This window comes from Melospiza georgiana, chromosome 17 (genome assembly GCF_028018845.1).
Source record: "Melospiza georgiana isolate bMelGeo1 chromosome 17, bMelGeo1.pri, whole genome shotgun sequence".
NCBI lineage: Eukaryota > Metazoa > Chordata > Aves > Passeriformes > Passerellidae > Melospiza > Melospiza georgiana.
The window spans coordinates 8,685,114-8,703,744 of NC_080446.1; the positions used below are offsets into that span (position 1 = coordinate 8,685,114).

An 18,631-nucleotide genomic window follows, 5' to 3' on the forward strand; every position below is an offset into this window, starting at 1 on the left:
CTGGTTATTCCCGAGGTTCTTCCCAGAAAGGAAGCTGCTGGCATTAAGTGCAAAATCCGCTTTGTGCAAGTACCAGTGCTGTGCTCCAGTGCAAAATTTTCAGCGTGATCCTGGGAAATCCAAGGGCTGAGCAGCCACATCCGTGGGCAAGGGGAAGAGCAGTCCTCGGGACTGCTTCAAGTGGAGTTTGGTCAGTGGTCGGAGATCTATATTCTCAGATAGGCAGGACTTTGTCCACAAACTGGAATTTGAAATTTCAAAGGGGAAAAAAAAAAAAGGCAGAAGGGACCTTTGCATGTGTGGAGATGACTACGCCGGTGACGTTCCCCTGGGACTTTTGTTCTTTGTCTTGTACCTGGGCTTCCTGCTTCCCCTCAGCTTGCTCGTGAAATGGCGGCAGGCCGGGCAGGGCCTGGCCGCGCTCAGGGCTTTGCTGCACTGCAGAGGTTCCACACATGAACCCATCTCTGCTTTGTGGGCATGAGGGGGAGAAAAAAAGCACCATGTAAAATATCCCAGCTCCACAGTGACCTTGGAGCTGTGAATAACAGGGGGCAGAGCTCTGGAGTTGGGTTTGCCAGGCCGGCGATGGCGTTGCTGATGAAAGCTGAGGGGGTCCTGCTGGCTCTGGGCACTGGCTTTACTGCCAGGCACTTCTTGTGAGAGACAAAAGCAAGGGGCAGGAGGGTCCCTGTTCATGATCCATGCTCAGAACATCTGCAGGCAGCCCTAGACTGGGGTGCTGGTGGATCCACTGGCAGGCAGGGCTGTGTCCTGCAGCAGTGGGGAGAGATGGGCCAACAGGAACTTCAGGAGCATAACACACACAGGGCCATCAGAAAGATGGAGCCAGGCTCCTCACAGGGTGCATGGCTGGAGATCAAGGGGCATTAAAACTGCAGAGAGGTTCAGCCAGTGTCTAAACATGAGGACAGTCAAGCACCAGCTGGCTGCCAAGGCTGCTCTCCATCCTTGGAGGTGTTCAATAAAGTTGCAAGGAGCCCATGCTGCTCTCACTGGCTCTGCTTCCAGCAGGAGCCTGGGGCAGAGACTCTGAAGTCTCTGCCCTTCTGACATCAATTTTCCTCTGATCCTACAACACCCTGTTCAAGAAGCACCAGGGAAGACCCCTTGAGAGAAGCCTGCTCACCTGCTGGACATGCAGAGTTGGCAAGCACAGTAGGTGACAGCATCCTTTCCAAAAATGCCCTATTAAATACTCTGTTCCTGATCCTCACCTATTGAGAAGCACAGATCTTATCTTCAGGGAATTCCCTTTAGGTTTGCATAAATTTGCCAGGCAGGGATATATAGATAAGGTAGAATTAGTGCCATGATGTGCCAGTGTGGGAGAGGATTTACTGCTCCTCAACAGATAAAATTTAAATAATCACTTGGCACAGAACAGGTCAAGCCCCAGAACTGTCATGGTCTCCTTTGCAACCATGACCTGACATAGGAAACAGTGGGTGGAGTGTACAGAAAATGGGGACAGGAGAGAGGAGCAGATCTAGGAGCTGAACTTCCCTGGAGCACCTAGTCTGGGAACAGCCTTTACCTATCAGTGGGGGGTCTTCCAGCTATGAGTTGTCTCTCTGTGTGGATTAAAAATGGCAAAACGTCTTCGGTAGCCGGAAGTGTTTGAAACAGTCCCACAAGCAGCTGCTGACTCGAACATCTCCCACCCAGAACAGCTACAGAGCCATGACAAGCTGCATTGGCAAGCTGTCCCAGAACTCACCACATGAGGATGACAGGGGAGACACCAGGGGAGACATCATCTCCAGCAACAGTGCCCAGAGAGCAGCCAATGCTTCCATCAGAGCCCATCTCCAGGGCAAAGGAAGTGTATGGTGTCCTTGGCTGGTCTGGCCCTCGACCTCCACACCAACATGAGGGATTTGGGAGGGGCCACTGGTGACCCACAGAGGAGACAGGCAGTGAGAAAACAACAGTCAACAGAGCCCTGGGAGGAAAACACCACGTCCCATTGACAGCCCCGGCCTCGTGAGCCACCTGATGCTCTCCAAACTTCCCTGCTCCTTATCTGCTGCTCTCCTGCACACGCTGCCTCTCTGATTTCTATTCCTGGCCCTTCTAATCCTTCCTGCCTGGGAAGTAAATGGCCTTTGCAGCCCCCTTGCTCAGCAGGCTATTGAAGCAAAAGGTTTGTTTTGCTGAGCAGGGCAGAACAGGCCCTGCTTTTACGATATTTTACTAGACGCTGTGGCAAATCCTGCACATATTTGACCTGGTGTCTGTAGCATTTATCTAATCAAAGGGATCACCATGGCCTGGCTGGGATTGGGACTGAGGTCCCTGGGAGGAGGCTATGGAGGGGGCTGTACTCTACTCTTGCATCTCTATCCCAATCTGCACATCATAAAACCAATTTTTGGCAAAAACTGTACCTGCCTAAAGGAAGAGCCACCAGCACAGGAGCTCTAGCCTGTCCCTCAGGAGCACTGACCAAATGACTGCTTCCCCTGCAGCAAAGGATCATTTATCACATTCCCAAGTGAGAGAGCAGAGGCTCTCCCCTGTGCTCAGATTCAGAGCTGTAGCCTCAGGGTAGAAGAGCCATTCAGAAGTGCTATGTAGGTCATGGTTTTGGGGGCCAAAGTGCTGCTTCAACAATTCCATGTGCTCCTAAAATGCGAATAGAAAATCATCACTAGCACAACTGCCCAAAGGCATGCACTGGTGTGCAGCCAGAGACCTTGGATTCATGCTGTGGCAGTGATGGCACTGTGGCCAGGGCAGCTCGTGGTGCCAGTGGGGTTGGGGCTGCATTGGGGTGCCTGGGAAGAACAAACACAAGGCACTGGGAGCGCAGATCAGCAGCGTGTGGACTCGGCTGCCGCTGGTTGCGAAACCTCGGGACTGTTTTCAATGCAGAACAAACTGATACCAAATCATTAATTGCTGATTCTCTTGCACCATGAGCCAGTGCCATTCAGAGATCGATTAAATTCCCACTCAATGATCTCGCAATTGCACTGAAAACTCTCAGTTCTGGCTGAAGTGGAGGAGTGGTGTGGGGCAGCTGGGGAGGAGAGCACAGGCAGCTCTGGCCCCACTGCCCAACACCAGCAGGGTCAGACCCAGGTCTGGGCAAGGCACAGAACCACTGCTGGTGCTGACAGCAGGCAGTGCACCCCCAGAAGGAAAGCTCCTGCTGCCCTGTTCTAACCTGTCTCATGAAACTTTTATGACAGATCAGCCAATACCTGAGCTGGGGGTGTCCAGCACAGAGTGATTTCAGCTGTGGGACTGGAGCCATCCTGGCCATTCCCAGGGTGTCTGTGCCACCCGTCGGCCCCACTCACTGTTTGGGCATGGCTGCAGAATGGGATCTGTTTATAGGGCATCCAGCCTCCTGTAAAACTTGGTTTATAGGGAAGTAAAAGGAGTCATACATTTCACTTTACATAGCAACGTGTAAATTTCCAGGCAGGAGCTGACCTTCTCTGACCATGAGGGAGAGGAGAAGGAGTGGAAGGGATGGAGGGAGCAAGAGAAAGGAAAAACAGGGGTGTAGACAATCAGTAGTGAAGAGAGGAAGGCAGTGACAGAAGTGGTAAAGAACCTTGTTCTCTTGGTAGGGTTTTTTCCAAATTTTCCACCCTAGGTATAATTAAGGGCAACACCAGCAGCTCAGCATCAAGGTCAATAGCCCTTGGTGAGTGCCTGCACCCAGAAGGCAGGATCAGAAACACCTTGAGATTCAATAATAAACAGTCAACAAGAATCACTGCTGCTCCACCAAAAAAAAAAAAAAAAAAAAAGCCTAGCAGTATTCGGCAATGGGTGAGATGATTAAAGATTAACCCCCTGCCTCCTGCCTCCACCCCTCTGGGAGTATAGGCCTTGAGGCTCAGCAAATCCTTTCAGAGAAATATCTGAATTAAAAGACAACAGGTAGGGGACGCAGTGAAGGCAGAGGGAGGCAGGAGGGCCAATAGCCTGGGCCAAGGGAATCGGTACAATCTGGCCCGTGTTTGCCCAGGATAATGCGCCTTTCCAAAGCCCTCATAGACATGGAGATGGCAGATTACAGCGCAGCGCTAGACCCAGCGTACACCACCCTGGAGTTTGAGAACATGCAGGTGCTGGCGATGGGCAATGGTGAGTCCCCTCTGTCCTCTCCCCTCTGCTGGGTGGGATGAGCTGGGGGCTGCAGGAGGAGGAGTCCCTGGGGTGGCCACAAAAATGTTCCCAGGGAGGGAAGGGGTGTCAGATGGGGAGCTCCTGGGAGGGTTCTGTTTCCCCAGGGGAAAATAGAGTGGGGAGAGCAGAGCTGTGTTTGGTATAGGTGGGATGGTGTCCAGCAGGCACACACCAGGAGCTGGCTGGAATGAGAGGTGCCCTCCAGACATTCAGCCCAGGGAATGGGGTTGGGGCTGAACATGGTGAGAGTCTCCCAAACCCCAGCCAAAATTTCTGCCTGAAGTGCTGTTGATGGTTCAGACAGACAACTGACCCTGTGCCTCCAGAGCTGAGAGCAGAAAGGCATTTAGCACCTGGTAAGGGTGAAAATCACTGCCAGAAGTGATTTAGGCACTGCCGCTGCAGCTGCTGCGAGCCACAGCCCTTCCCCAGTGCAGCACTGGGCTGTGGGGTGCCATCCCCTTCCCTGGCTCAGCCCCCAGTCAGAGGGACAAGGGGACATTGAGAGGATACCCATCCTTCAGGAGGGTAGCATCACACCTAACCCTGCAGAATTCACATTGTTGTCCCACCCATTTGGGGACCAAAGAGTCTTGGTGATTAAATGCTCAGAGATAAAAAGAGATTCCTCTCAAAGTCCCCTCTAAAGTCTCTCTAAAGATGAGGTTAATGACTAAATGAAGCCACAGAAAGTGTCCCTCTGAGCCCTTCCCTTCCAGCCCAGGGCTGCTGGGCACCTCTGTCCCAGAAGGGTTGTGCTGGCTCTGTGGACTCTTCCATCACAGCCTGTGTGGGTCTTGCCTGGCTTATGGCTCTGCTCTGTCAGGGATGTAACACTGCGGTGCCTAAGTGGCTGTGCTGTGCCATAACCCCCCCACCACTCTGGGTCCCGTCCCCTCCTCCACTCCTGGGGGCTGCTCCTACCCCTTCAGGTGCCTCTGGGCCACAAATTCCCCCCCTTTGGCTCTGCTGATACCCATCTGGACACTCTGAGACAAGCTCAGGCCCTGCTCCCTCCCCATGCCCCTCTCCCCTCCAGTGAGCATCTGCACAAGGGGCTGTGGTCTGCCTGCCCCAGACCCAGGGCTCCATGGAGCAGAGGGACAGGAGAATTCCCTGTGACAAGGCCCAGTGTGGCACTCCAGGGGTGGATGAGTCAGCTGGGGCAGGCAGCACCAACTCCCCTCCTGCTGGGCCCAGCTCCAGGCCAGGGACAGCCCTTGCTTCCAGGGCTGTTTTGGCACTGCCCTGGAGGACACACCTCCTGCAGGACCTCCACCTGCAGAACCTGTGCATCTTTTTCTGGCCAAGGACTGCTCAGAGCCCAGCCACTGCCTGCCACAGCTCTGCAGCTCAGCCCCAGGGCAGCTCAGCAGGGACCAAGTTTGCCTCTCACAGGCAAAATGCATCCTGTGCTCAGACAGGCTCGGGGACCTCTTGAGCAGCTCCTGTCCTTAAAAAAAGCTCAGCTGTGAGGTCTCAAAGTCAGATTTTTTCTTTCTTCCATTTACCTTAACTCCAACCACTTGACTGCAGCAGCCAGAGCCCACATTTTTGGCACATATTTGTCAGAATAAACTTAATTGGAAAATTATCCATTAGGCAATAATTTCATTGTTGTTGACTATTAGGCTGAGATGTTGCAATTTTCTTGATAAGAGTGCCAGTTTTTCCTGCTCTATGTTCATCTGATTACAACCTGATAGATTGCTAAAAAGGGATTTATCTGGGCTGCCACAGATATACAAGTAATGGGATTAGAGGCAGATCAGCTGTTCCTCTCACATCTAAGTCCTATGTTTAGCTGGACCTGGGAATTTGACTTTCCTTCTGGAGTGAGCTGCATTTAGCTGAGCCCTGGGGATATGCATGGAGGAAGGCTGTTTCCAGAAGCAAGCTGCTCCCAGGGACCAGAGACAACCAGAGCAGCCTTGGGAAAGCTCAGGGCTCTGGGAGTGGAGGCAGGAGCTTTGCACTGGTGCTGCTGGAGCTGCGTGACAGGGTGTGCCAGGCAAGGACACAGAGGCAGCAAAGTGACTCACAGAGAAATACAGGAGGGACACGAGGAATTAGAAAGAGAAAGCAGGCAGGGAAATAAAAGAAATTGCCTGAGGTAGGGAGCTCAAGAACCCCTGTGCTCACTTACTGCTGGTTCTGTGCCAGTTAATCCTGCTGAGGGGTGGCATGAGCAGGATGTGTAGCAACTGCTGAAACACCCCTTTCTCTGTAAAATATAAGCTGAAAATGCAGCTCTGCCCCAGCCAGATTTGCCTTGGCCCCCCAGCACCACAGCAGGGCTACCATGGGGAGTCCAGCTGGGACCAGCCCTTCTGCTGGGTGCCAGGTGGGAGCAGATGTGGTCCTTCCAGGGTGAGCCTTAACTGAGTCCCTACAAAAACCCAGAAATCAGGGGCCAATAGACTCAAGCATTAAAAATCCCAGCAGGTTTCTATGGCTTTGTAGATCCTGGGTATGATTTGTCACTGGCATTCCCACTGAGGGAGGGGGATGTGCCCGTGCTGACACAGAAAAACGTACATGGGAGGGGACAATTAGATCAACTGAATTAAGGGCTGATCCCTTCAGCCTTGAGGTTTGTTTGGCTTGCTGGAGGGGTTTAGTGTAGCCCTTGTATGGTTTTTAGCCTTTCAGATGTCCTTTCCTCCAGAGCCTGCTGCAATTCCCTATCCTCCAAAAAAAGCCCTGCAAGTCCCAATCCCCCTTGGTCTGTAAGGACTGCAAGACACAACAATTTCCACTGTGATCCTACCAGACTTTAGAAGACACCCAGCCTACAGCCTTCTCCATGCCAGTGTGACACCTTTTTTCTTTAATAAGTCCTTCCTTGCATGGGTGGCCTTTGCTCACATGAGTTTTCCAGCTGAAGTCATTTGAGTTTGCCATTTACCTAAAGTCTTGTTTTCCCAAAGAAGGGCTGTGCAGGCTGGAGCTCCATGCCTGGAGAAGGGAAGTGCTCAGGGCTGTCTTGGGCTTTTTCAGTGCTAAAACACAAACACCTCCCTAACAAATCAGCTGCTCACCCTGAGCTGTAATGCCTCAGCTTTAACTCTGCATCAGCTTTTTCTGTGGCCACACTACTGCAGCCCAAAGTGTCTGCAAATCCCCGAGGAATTTTGGCTCTGCCCTGTGACTCCTGCAAATGGGCTTCCACTTTATCTGAAGGCATTGCTGCAGCCAGGCCTTTGGGAAGAGGGGTCTCACCATGGAATACAGGAAGTTTTAGTGCACACAAAATGCAATTAAACACTGAGAGCTTAGACACTCCTTACACACCTCTCACACAGCCAGGCTGCTGCTGCCTGGTTTCTCCAAGAATCTCTGACTGGTAGCTCAGTTAGCAAATGCTGGCTGTTGTCTCACTGTCTTCTTCTTGCTGTGTCCTTCCCCAAGCAGACACATCTCCATCAGAAGCAGCCAGCCTCAGCAGCTCCAGCAGCCTTGGGGTGAGCACGCTGTGTGCCATCTGCGGGGACCGCGCCACCGGCAAGCACTACGGCGCCTCCAGCTGCGATGGCTGCAAAGGCTTCTTCAGGAGGAGCGTCAGGAAGAACCACATGTACTCCTGCAGGTGAGGACACAGGGCACAGAGACCCGTGGCTCACACAGCACAGCCCCTCCCAGCTCAGTGGCAAAGCCCTCAAAGTGCAGCAGCACTGCCCTGCATCCTCCTCCACACTCCCTGAGCTAAGGCCGCAGCGTGCAGGGGTCAGTGACTGTCCTGGCTTTGGGATTGATCACTGAGGAAAGACCCTGGAGGTCTTGCCCTACAGTTTAGGGGCCAAATGGGAATGGCCAGCCATGGATGTGGCCAGCCAGCAGCAAGGTGCCAGGGTAGAAGCCCCATTTCAAGAATGTAGCAGCTCACTGCTCAGTGCAGCACAAACCTTGCTCTCCCTGGGAGCAATCCTTCTCCATCAGTGGATGGATGTGTGCCATCCAGCTACAATGCTGCCACTGCCTGTTACATGACACAAAACACCTGAGGAGCACCATGAGGGGCAACATTACATGCAATTTTTCTGAGGATGAGGCACTCATGCTGCTCCTGAAATTCATGCACTGCACCTCGTGCCATTGGGGGCAGCCCATGGCTCTCCTGTGCCATCAGCAGCTGTGACCTGCTCACTGCTGGCTTTGAGCAACTCACTTGTAGAAAGTCACAAGGAAACTGAAGAATCCTCAGTTCACAGTGTCTAATTCCCTTGGGCTTTTTGAGTCAGTTGCTCCTGATGGCCTGACAGCCACGTGGAGAGCATGAGGAGCAACATGACTCTAAAACCTGAGAGATAGAAGGAAGCCCCAGGTTTATGAGTGCCTGTGAAGCACCATACCATCATTTGCACCCCAGAGTTATTTAAGGTGGCTGCCCAGGGAGCCCCCTCCCCACAACTCCATCAGAAAAGCCAAGGTTCCCAGTTCTTTGGAAGCTGAGGCATTTATATGCACTACAGGAATATTTTAAGAGCTGCTTTCAGGCAACCATTTGGGCAAATCATAGCTTGGGAGCTTTAAAAAGCAGAGTAGAGGGAAGCCCTTTAAAAGCTACATAATTCAGCATGGCTGGGAGCCCTTCTCCAGCTCTGTACTCCTTTCTCTTTACTCTGCAAACTGGATCAATCTGCTGTAAATTAGAGCAAATTTGCAAGTGAAATTCATACTGCAAGTGGCCACCAGCTCATGAGTCACACACATGGGAGATCAGTTTTCCCCACCATGCACAGGGGATTTGGTGACACAAGCCTGGAGAGAAGGAGCTGATTTCTTCCCAAGTCCTCTGTGCAGTGCAAGTGGAAGCAGAGCAGTTTGCAGAGCAGCAATGCTGTCCAGAGATCAGAAAAAACCTCTGAGAATCCCATACACAGCCCTGGAGAGATACAGGGAGTTAAACTGACTTCTTAACCTCACAAATGGGCTACTGCAACCTTCCACCTCTTTAAAATTCACAGTAAAGGTATTCTTCCTTCCATTCTACTGGGATCTAACTCACAACAGCAGCTTCCAAGTTGGAATCACACTTTTAACTTTCCTGGGGGTTTGTTAATCCACTATAGAAATCCTATCCCTAATGGTTACTGAGTAGTCTCAGCTCCTGTGTGTGACTCAGTTCTAGTCTGTCCTTATTGAACATCCAGAGGCAGAGGGGAGAGCTGAGATTTCAATGCAAAAAGGAAACCACAGGCTAAAGCAAGAGTGGAAAAATCACAGACTGGGGCTCCTTTCTCAGGGTGAGCCTCTGGGAACCTTCTCTGAGCATGTCTTGGAGCCTGGAGCTCTGTCTTGTCCTGCCTTCAGGCTCAGTCTGGCTGCTCCTCACACCTTTCTTCCTTCCTTCCTTCCCTCCCAGATTTAACAGGCAGTGTGTGGTAGACAAAGACAAGAGGAACCAGTGCCGGTACTGCAGGCTGAAGAAGTGCTTCCGAGCAGGGATGAAGAAGGAAGGTGGGTGCCTCTGCCTTCCCCAGCAGCAGTCCCTCACTGCTGGGTGTGTTTGGGGAAGCCCTGCAGCCAAGGCTGCTCCCTGCCAGGTGCACACGTGCCCAGCCACCTCAGCCCTGTGTTCCCTGCACTGTGCTCTCCTGGGCACACATCCTGACCCCCACCACAGGGGGATTTAGGGAGGGTCCTGTGTCTCAGAACTGCCCATGTTTGTGCACACAAATCACACCCAGGGCTCTCCAGCTCACACTGACACACACACCACCTGGGCTCCCACGCTGCCAGTCCACTGGAGGGGTTTGGGAATGATTCTGCACATCGCTGAGGAGCAGAAACTTCAAAGAAGGCCTGGGAATTTGGAAATACTTTGGTAAAACTGCTCCAAGTGCTGTTATCCCAGAGTGACCACAAAAGTCACACTGACATTTTCCACCTTTTTTTCCTGATAGATATATAGGTTCTTGCTGACCCTCTGCAGAGAGGCAGTGAGTTTAGTTTAGTTTCAGCCGCAGCAGAAAGGATCCAGAGTAAAGTGGAGAATTTTTGCTATTTAACTGTATGAAAACAGTAGAGATATCCTTACATGGCCCATGCTCACCCCTCAGCTCCCCTATCTCTGCAGCCCTTACAGGTCCCCATGGCAGGATTCTCCCCTTGTTTAGTCCTGTTTTGAGAAGGGGCAGGAGACCCTGGTGGCCTTGATGGTGCTCCTGTTAGTGGAAGGACAAACTGCCAGGGCAGATCATCCCACAGAGCTCACCCCACTCATGTCTCACTCATGGGAGGCATTCAGCCCTGTTGTTCCATGCAGGGAAATTAAACCCCGTGCTCCTTCCAGTTCACACTGCCTCAAGGAGAAGCTTTGGAGTAAAAGGGTCCTTGAAGACAACAGGGAAGTACCAGTGTTATGTTGGTGGCTGCAGGAAGACCTCTGAGCAGGAACATTTACTCCCTGTAAAAGGAGATGTGGTATCACAAGCAACTTTTCTTAACTTTTCCTGAAGAATATAGGAATCCTCCTCTCCATGCAGCTCATCCCCTGCCCAGAGCTGTGCTGTTGTCTGTTAATATTCAATAGAAGTTACATTAGGTGCATGACCAGCTAATACTGAGCAAACATTTGGAAAACATCGTGGCATGACTGAACTCGGGGGCCTGCTACTGATAACAAGCAGCATAACCTTGAGAGCTCCTATTTACAGCCGCTGACTGCAGGGCTTTTCTCCTGGCCCAGCCTCATTATTGCTTTTTATCAGCTGGATTTATACATGGAGAACGTATCAATGCAGAGAGCCACCAGCCCAAGGCAGGGACTGTGCTGTTTCCCCTGCCATGGATCAATAGCTTATTTGAGCAGATGGCTCTGAGAGGCATGGCCAGGGTGACTTACAGCCAGCCCAGGCCTCGTGACAGACAGGGCAGACAAATCCTCCCCCTCCAAGCCTTCAAGACTAGACCTTGAAGACAAGCCTTCAAGCAGGGAGGCACACTGGGGTCAAACCTGTCCTGGGATGGTTTTACAATAAGGTATGAGAGAGCTCTTTTGCTCTGGGTGGATCAGCAGGAGCAGTTCTGCACTTCCTTCCTTATTGTAGTTGAGACAGAAGTTTTCCAACTACACCTACCCAGGGCAAGAGCTTTTCTGAATGGAGCTCACAGGAGTCATGTGGGCAAGGAAACCTTGCAGATACTCCTCCATTTCACACATCAGCTCTGGGCTGCATACATGAGCATGGCCACCGTTTCAAACCCCATATCACGACATCAAAAAGCTCAGATCCTTTGCCAGGAAATTTTCCCCACTGAACTCTACAGGTGTTTTGGGTTCTGAATCAACCCCATCCCTGGAAAGTCTAATAAAGCAAATAAGAAATCAGATCCACCAGATGCAGTCAGCTCTCACTGGCATCCACCCCAAACCAGACACAGCTGCACCTCCGCCCTGCCTGGCAGGGAAGCTGGGAAACTGCAGCTAAGGAAGGGGAACGCCAGAAGTCTGTGCTAGTTTTCAGTGTGCATTGCCATGAACCACCTGCAGCTCAGCCAAAATCCTCTCTTGCAGCTGTACAGAATGAACGGGACCGAATCAGCACCCGCAGATCAAGTTACGAGGACAGCAGCCTGCCCTCCATCAATGCCCTCCTGCATGCAGAAGCCCTGGCACAGCAGGTACTTCTTCTTCCTTCTTTATCAAATAAAAAAGCATCAGGCACTACCTGGTGTGTAGAGCCAGCTGAGTATTTAATAGCCAAGTCTTCAAATTATCACCTCTTTTCTAAGTGGATTATCTGCCAACTCAACACTGATTTTTCAGAAAGCATTTGTTACCTGAAACCATCCCTTTGAATCTCCTTAGTCCAGAACTCAGTTGTAAAAATATGCAGTGATTTGTTCTGCTTTAATGGGACACAGGAAGGCTAGAGAGCCTGATGGAAGAAAGTAGGGTAGAATCATTGCAATCCAAAGAGCTGTGGCTGCCTAAGCCCACGAGGGGCTGGCCTTGCATGAGCAGCCTCCCTTCCCCATGAGCTGTCAGGAACTTTGGATTCCTGCACAGTTTCACAAGCAATCAGTTTCCTGCTTGTTTTATGCAGATACCTTTTCCAGTGCTTGCCTGAAATTCCCTGTTTCCACTCACATACTGCCAAGATTCGTTTCCTGGAGTGTTCACATTGCAAAGATGACTCTGATTTAAGAGGCTGGATACTGCAAGTGGTGTACACAGCTCTGGGAGGACACAGGACAGGATGGGCACACACAGCCTGCAGGGAGGCTTTGTCTGTAAGAACAAGTGATGAGGATGGAGCTGTGCTGGAGACAGAAGCTGCCACTCTTCATGGAGCTGGGGAGAACAGAACTCTGTGTCCTGGGAAACACGAGCAGGGGGTTGAGTTGGCAGTCCATGCTGCTTCAAGGGTCACACTGCCCTGAAGGCTGCCCTGGGAGATGCTCCAGGACAGGACGTGCTGTGCTCTGGGCTCCACAAGAGGCTCAGGCTGTAAGGTCCATTTCCCCAAGGGGGGATATGCCAGAATGGCCAAGAGCCAATCCTGTACACAAAAAGCACATCCAATCTCATCCCACATCTCACCTTGTCCTATGCAGGCCAGAATATATTTATATACTCTATAAAAATAAGACTGATGCTGCTCCCAGAGGTGTGAGATAATGGGATCTCCAGATCTACAAGGGAAGGACATTTCTGGGGCTCAGAGGGAGTCCTGCAGTACCATCACATAAAGGCAGGGTCTGCTGATAAAAACTTCAACCACGGACAAATCCAGGGGAGCTCCTGCTCTCCCACAGAGCACAGAGAGATTCATTAAACAAGGCAGGCTCCAGCACGGTAATTGGTAACTTTTATGTGCCTTGCTAATTAGAACAAGATACTGCTGAGGAGCTGCTTTCTCCAAGATCTAGGGTCACTCACCCAGAGGTCTTTATTTATTTGCTAAGCCGTCCGGGCCCTCTGATTAGGGTAATACATGGTGAGATTTTTACAATCTTATTTATTCAATAATAGCTGGTGAGCTGGAAAGCCTCCAGGTAATGCAACCTGAAAAAAAAAATGCAGGTGGCATTTGAATTCCATTTCCTTGGGGAGGCCAGCAGGGTCCGAGCTGAAAATGCTGGCAGGAATAGGACAGGAAGAGCTGATGTTGTTCAAGAGCACAGAGGGCAGGCAGAGGGCAGTGATGGGGTTGAGTTATTTGCTTACAGAAGCATGAGGATAAAGTAGTGACTAAGGGCAAATTTTTAGATGACCTGGGTGAGCAGCTATGCATGAGAACCAGGCAGGAGGTTGGGTGCCTGGTTTGGGGGAGATGTTTTGTCCAGCTCTGTGTGACAGCACTTGCAGAGTTGTCAGCGTTGTCCTTTGCAAAGGAAGTGGCAATCACAAATAATTTGCCACGTGACAAATGTCACCCGTGTTGTGGGCATGTTTAAACTTGCCCAGTTTTGCCAAAAGGACCTAAAAAACAATGGGAGGTAGGAGACTGTTATCTCTAAAATCTGCCCTTAGCTATTCAGAGTGGGTGATTCCAAATGTTAATGACCTGATGCTCAGAGAAAGCAATGTCAGACCTAGAAAGCTGTGGCCTGGTGAGCTCATGATGGCTCAGGAGAGGAGCAGAGCCTGCTCTCCTCCTGTGGAAAGCAGACAGGGCAGCTCTGGCCAAGCCCTGCCTCTGGAGCAGGCTGGAAGGGGGAGCAGCTCTCTGCACTTTGGTGGGTAGATGTGTCCTTTCTGCTGGTGAGGCTGACTGCAACACAAACCCCTCTGTTCCCTCCTGGATCTTGACTAAGCACATTTGCTCAGTGAGAGGAAGATCCTGGCTTTAGGAATGTTTCCTCTGTGCTTTCCAGTCTGTTCAAGGCATTGCAGTTGACCAAGATGATCCACAGCCTCTGCTCTGCAGTTTCATGTTTACAGTTTCCCAAGCTGATCTGACTTGAAATGAGTCTTGTTGGGTCACCTGTTCTGGGAGCTGGGTGTGTGCAACAGAAAAATGTAATTATGATTTCTGGAGTCTGCATCAACACAACCCATGGGCTGGGGATTTTCCTCTCTGTGGTTCCTCTGTGGCACTGAAAGCTGAAGGATCTCTCCTCTCCTCCCAGATATCATCCCCTGTTCCTGTGCTCAACGGAGACATCCGAGGGAAGAAGATTGCCAATATTTCTGATGTGTGTGAGTCCATGAAGCAGCAGCTGCTGGTGCTGGTGGAGTGGGCCAAGTACATTCCCCCCTTCTGTGAGCTGCCCCTGGATGACCAGGCAAGTCCCCCCATCCACCCCACCTCATTCTGTCCTGGTAAAGGCAGCAGGGAGCCAAAACCAGCTGAGACCTTCAGAGAAACTGCTCATTGTGCACTCTGTTATCCTGACTGCTGCAGCTGATTGGGAACAGCATCCATACAATGCCAGCCCAGGCCAGGAATCCATACAATGCCAGCACGGGCCACTTGCATGTGCCTCTAATCAGCCCATGAGCACAGCCAGATAACACTGAGCTTGAATTAGCTCATTATCAGATGAGCATTTTGGGGTCAGCCAGTCATTTATTAATTATGGTTTGCACAGCACTTTGAAAACTTGAAGTGCTTGTCAAATGCTTGGGGTAATCAGAATTAGCAGGAGAGATTTCTGGGCTAAGGTTTGCCCAAAATTCAAAATCTGCCTGTCTCTTGCTGCTTCCTGCCTAGGGGTATGTTTGTACCCATGCTCCCAGCATGGAATTTTGAAGCTATACACTAGTTTGCTCCCAAGGCAGTGGAAAATCTTTTTTTCCAAGATTAAAAAGCAAGGATATATTTGCATTTAACAGAAATTACTAAAATGGCATTTGTGGGTTCCCTAATGAAGCTAAGCACAACGAGTTTGGTGTCCTCTGTAGAAATGCATTGCAGGATCTCAGGCAAAGAGGTACTAGAACAGGCCTCCCATGGATGTCTGAATTTCAGAGGTCTCCAACAGGTGTTGAAGGAATGTGTGCCCAGCCTTGAGCAGCATATGTGGCTGGGATAGCACTTCTGACAGGTTCTGTCACAGGCAGGAAGGTATTTCTAATCTGTCCAGTGTACAGTCACAAAACCAGCCTGTGTCCTCTTCAGCTAGGACCAGTCTCCAGCCCTATTGACCTAGAGGTAATTTTTATATAATGAAGAAAAAGGATATCCATTTGAGAGTGTCCAGCTGATCAAAAACCCCCTAAGTCCTAAATCTGAGCTCTTTGGTACCCACCCAGCAGCACCCAGAGCTCTGGGGAATTCAGTGCTCTTAAAATGGGAGCCTGTTTCCTTCTTTTCTATTCTGTGCCAGTGCTAAATTGTTGAAAATGATAACAAAGCTGTTAAACTGCTAAGGAAAATACAATTCATAATTTATGGAAACCACAATGGGCTCCAATGGCAAATGCCATTTACGCAGCATATACAAATAAACAGGCTGCAGCCCAGCACAGACCTGGGGCAGCTCTGCACAACTCATCACATCCTTGTGCCATTTGGAACAGAGGCCCTAAACCTGGCCAATAACTGTGCAAGCTACAACAACTTCCACATGAGCTCATTTTACAGTTGTGGGGCTGCAAAATTCCTCAAAGGAGAAAACAAAGCCTAAAGATGGCACAGTTTGAGCCCTGCCTTCCTACAAGGGAGAGGCTGCTCCATGAAACAGATCTCCTTTTGTAGAAAAGATCATACCAACCCCTCATGGTCTTTCTGCACCAGAATGTCAAAACTACCATGTTTGGTAGGGCAAAGACATTTCATCTCAAAGTTCAGGTTCTGCTTTGTTGTGTTACAAATGTATATTTATCCTAGTTCACTATGGAATGATGTATCTCAGGTTCATCACTGCAAGAAAAAATATCAAATGAGGTGGTTTGGCCTTCTTGAAGTAATTCACTTTAACCCTGCTCAAACAAGGAAACTCTATGGACACAAAAAAGGTGGTTACAAACTGAACCTTCTTGCCTTTGCAATAGGCAGGAATTTTTTAGGTGAGAACTTCACTCTCCCCTGGGACTGGCAGTTTTTTCCTTGTCATAGCTTTGTCAGGTAGGAAAGCTCAGTTTTGTGCAGCTCTGGTAATTCCAACAGCTCAGTTAACATATCCACCCATGTTTGGACAGGGATAAAGAGAGGCTAGATTTGGGCATCTAGATAAAGATTCTTCAGTATCATGTGTGCACAGTCTTTTTGCAAGGATCTCTATTTATTTTGCATAACCTTTTTTTACCATCTGGGGTGAAAAAAAAAAAGCCAAAAACCCCTCTTCTAAACATCAGCATCTTTCCTAACCAGAGCTCTCTCCTATGGGCGATACATTCTTCTCGCATTCCTGGTAGGGTAAGACCTGTCTTGGCTTTGACAGATGCTGAGGGTAACACACTGGAAAAGTGGACCATTCCCATCAGGACATACTTTTCAGCATTTCTCTATTAATGTTTAATGATTGTTTTCTCCAGCAGAAGGTCCTGGCTGGACATTAAGAAGTCTCTGTGTCAGGATGTCCAATTGTTAACTTCTCTTTCTGCCTAAATCTCTGAAATTTTTAACTGAAGGAGGGCAAAAGATTCAGAACATTCTCAGGAGCCACTGGAGGGTGTAAAGTGAAACACTTCAATCATTAACATCAGAGGAGAAAAACATCCCTTTGGCTTCCCTGTCCCCAGTTCCTGTGGCTGTGCAGGGGATGAGTGGCCAGGGGGTGACCCCACTGGCCAGCTGGACATGGGTGCCCATGGGGGTGATTGCAGTGGGAGGTGGGCACAGCCCAGAGGGACAGCAAGGTCCAGCAGCAGGGGTTGTATTTCTTCTCACTTCCCAGGATGGAGTGTGGTCTCTGGTTCTGCAGGAACTGTCTGCAAACAGCCCACACTGGTGGGAGGTCCAGGGACAGTCTAGCATGCTCCTGCTCATGGCCTGTGTCCTGAATATGGGATATTTCAGGCGCTGTCTCCTACCTGCTGGTTCTGCTGGATTTATGACTGGTTTAGCACTGAGCATTATTTGATCTCTCTGCCTGTAACAGAAGAGGAACCCTGACTCCTATCCTCGAGTGCAGTACAGGAATGCTAATCACAGCTCTGTCTCAGTCTCTGCATCACCCAAATAACTTTTCCCTGCCCTTGCAGGTCGCACTGCTACGTGCACACGCAGGGGAGCATCTGTTACTGGGAGTTGCCAAGAGGTCCATGGTGTTCAAGGATGTCTTGCTGCTAGGTAAAAACTGCACTTCTGCTCCCAGCCCATCTGCTTCTGTGACACTTTCCTGCTGGGGTGAAGGAGAGGGTGGTGCAGTGTTTGTGGACATCCTTTTTGCAGGGTGGTGGCTTGAGCTGTTCTGTAGTTTAGCAAGCCCAGCACAACCTTTGGGTGCAGCTAGGCCTGCCTGACATTGACATCAAGGCCATGAGGTGTGACAAAACTGGGGACTGTTGGGGGCTGTGGTAGGATTCAGAAAAAAGCTCTTCTTGATCAGCTTTTCCTCACTTGAGTGGCTCCTGTGTAATGAGAAGCTGCTCTAGTAAAACAGATCAAAGTTTCTGGTGTTCTGAGACAGAGTAGGGCCTGAAGGAGGAACTTCTTAATTCCTCCACCCCCAAAATTATCTCAGCATTATCTACCTGCATTTTGAACTCCCTGTCACCCCAGCTAAGTTTGAGCAATGATAAGGTGATGGTCTGTGTGCTGCAGGCAATGATCACATCATCCCACGGAACTGCCCCGAGCTGGTGGAGGTGAACCGTGTGGCCATCCGCATCCTGGACGAGCTGGTGCTGCCCTTCCAGGAGCTGCAGATAGATGACAATGAATATGCCTGCCTGAAAGCCATCATCTTCTTTGACCCAGGTATGCCCCAGCTTGGGGAGGGTTACTATCAGAAGGGCCTAGTCTGGATTATGCTGACTAACACCAGTCCTGAGTGGTGGAAAAGCTGCCTGGTGTTCTCTCTGGGCCAAACTGTTCTTAGAGAGGGAGGAGAGAAGTCAGTCTTGAGAAAAATTGCCCATTGCTGTTACAATAGCTTTTTTGAGCTAGGTCTTATAAGCTTTTGGAGGGCTATAACACACTTATGATAGCTCAGCTACTGTTGGAAGCATAAAAATCAGCAAGATGGCTTCTGTGGCAGTGTTAAAAACAAAAAAGTTTAATAAAAGGCAAAATAACAGAGAAAAACTGAGTCAAGTGTAGGAAGTCCTTGCCCTAAGTATAACACAAAAGTGATTAGTTTCTTTGTTCACTTCCTTTTCTAGTAAATTGAAAGCTTCTGTCCAATTAGCTATCCTTAAGTTTCAGGTGAAGTCTTCTAAGCCTATGAAGTAGCTTTTTCACCTAATTAAAGAGAGCAACTTCTAAGCTTCTTTCCTTTTTAAGGAGACAAAAAATAGTTTTGTCACTCCGTCAACAAAGAACGCACTTCTATATGTAGCTATGATATTTTATGAAAAATCCCTTTGCTAGGATTTTTCTCTTGAGAAGCTGAGGGGCCTCAG

The 18,631-nt window shown here is 50.0% G+C and overlaps 1 protein-coding gene across 1 annotated transcript in view; it reads left to right on the forward strand.

Moving 5' to 3' along the window:
• HNF4A (hepatocyte nuclear factor 4 alpha) overlaps positions 1-18,631 on the forward strand; it is a 34,861-nt gene that overhangs the window by 13,049 nt on the left and 3,181 nt on the right. The window contains exons 2-7 of the mRNA XM_058036180.1: positions 7,585-7,759; positions 9,536-9,630; positions 11,690-11,796; positions 14,251-14,406; positions 17,270-17,357; positions 17,832-17,987. Coding sequence (XP_057892163.1) covers positions 7,585-7,759; positions 9,536-9,630; positions 11,690-11,796; positions 14,251-14,406; positions 17,270-17,357; positions 17,832-17,987 — 777 coding nt within the window. The remainder of the gene's footprint in view (positions 1-7,584; positions 7,760-9,535; positions 9,631-11,689; positions 11,797-14,250; positions 14,407-17,269; positions 17,358-17,831; positions 17,988-18,631) is intronic.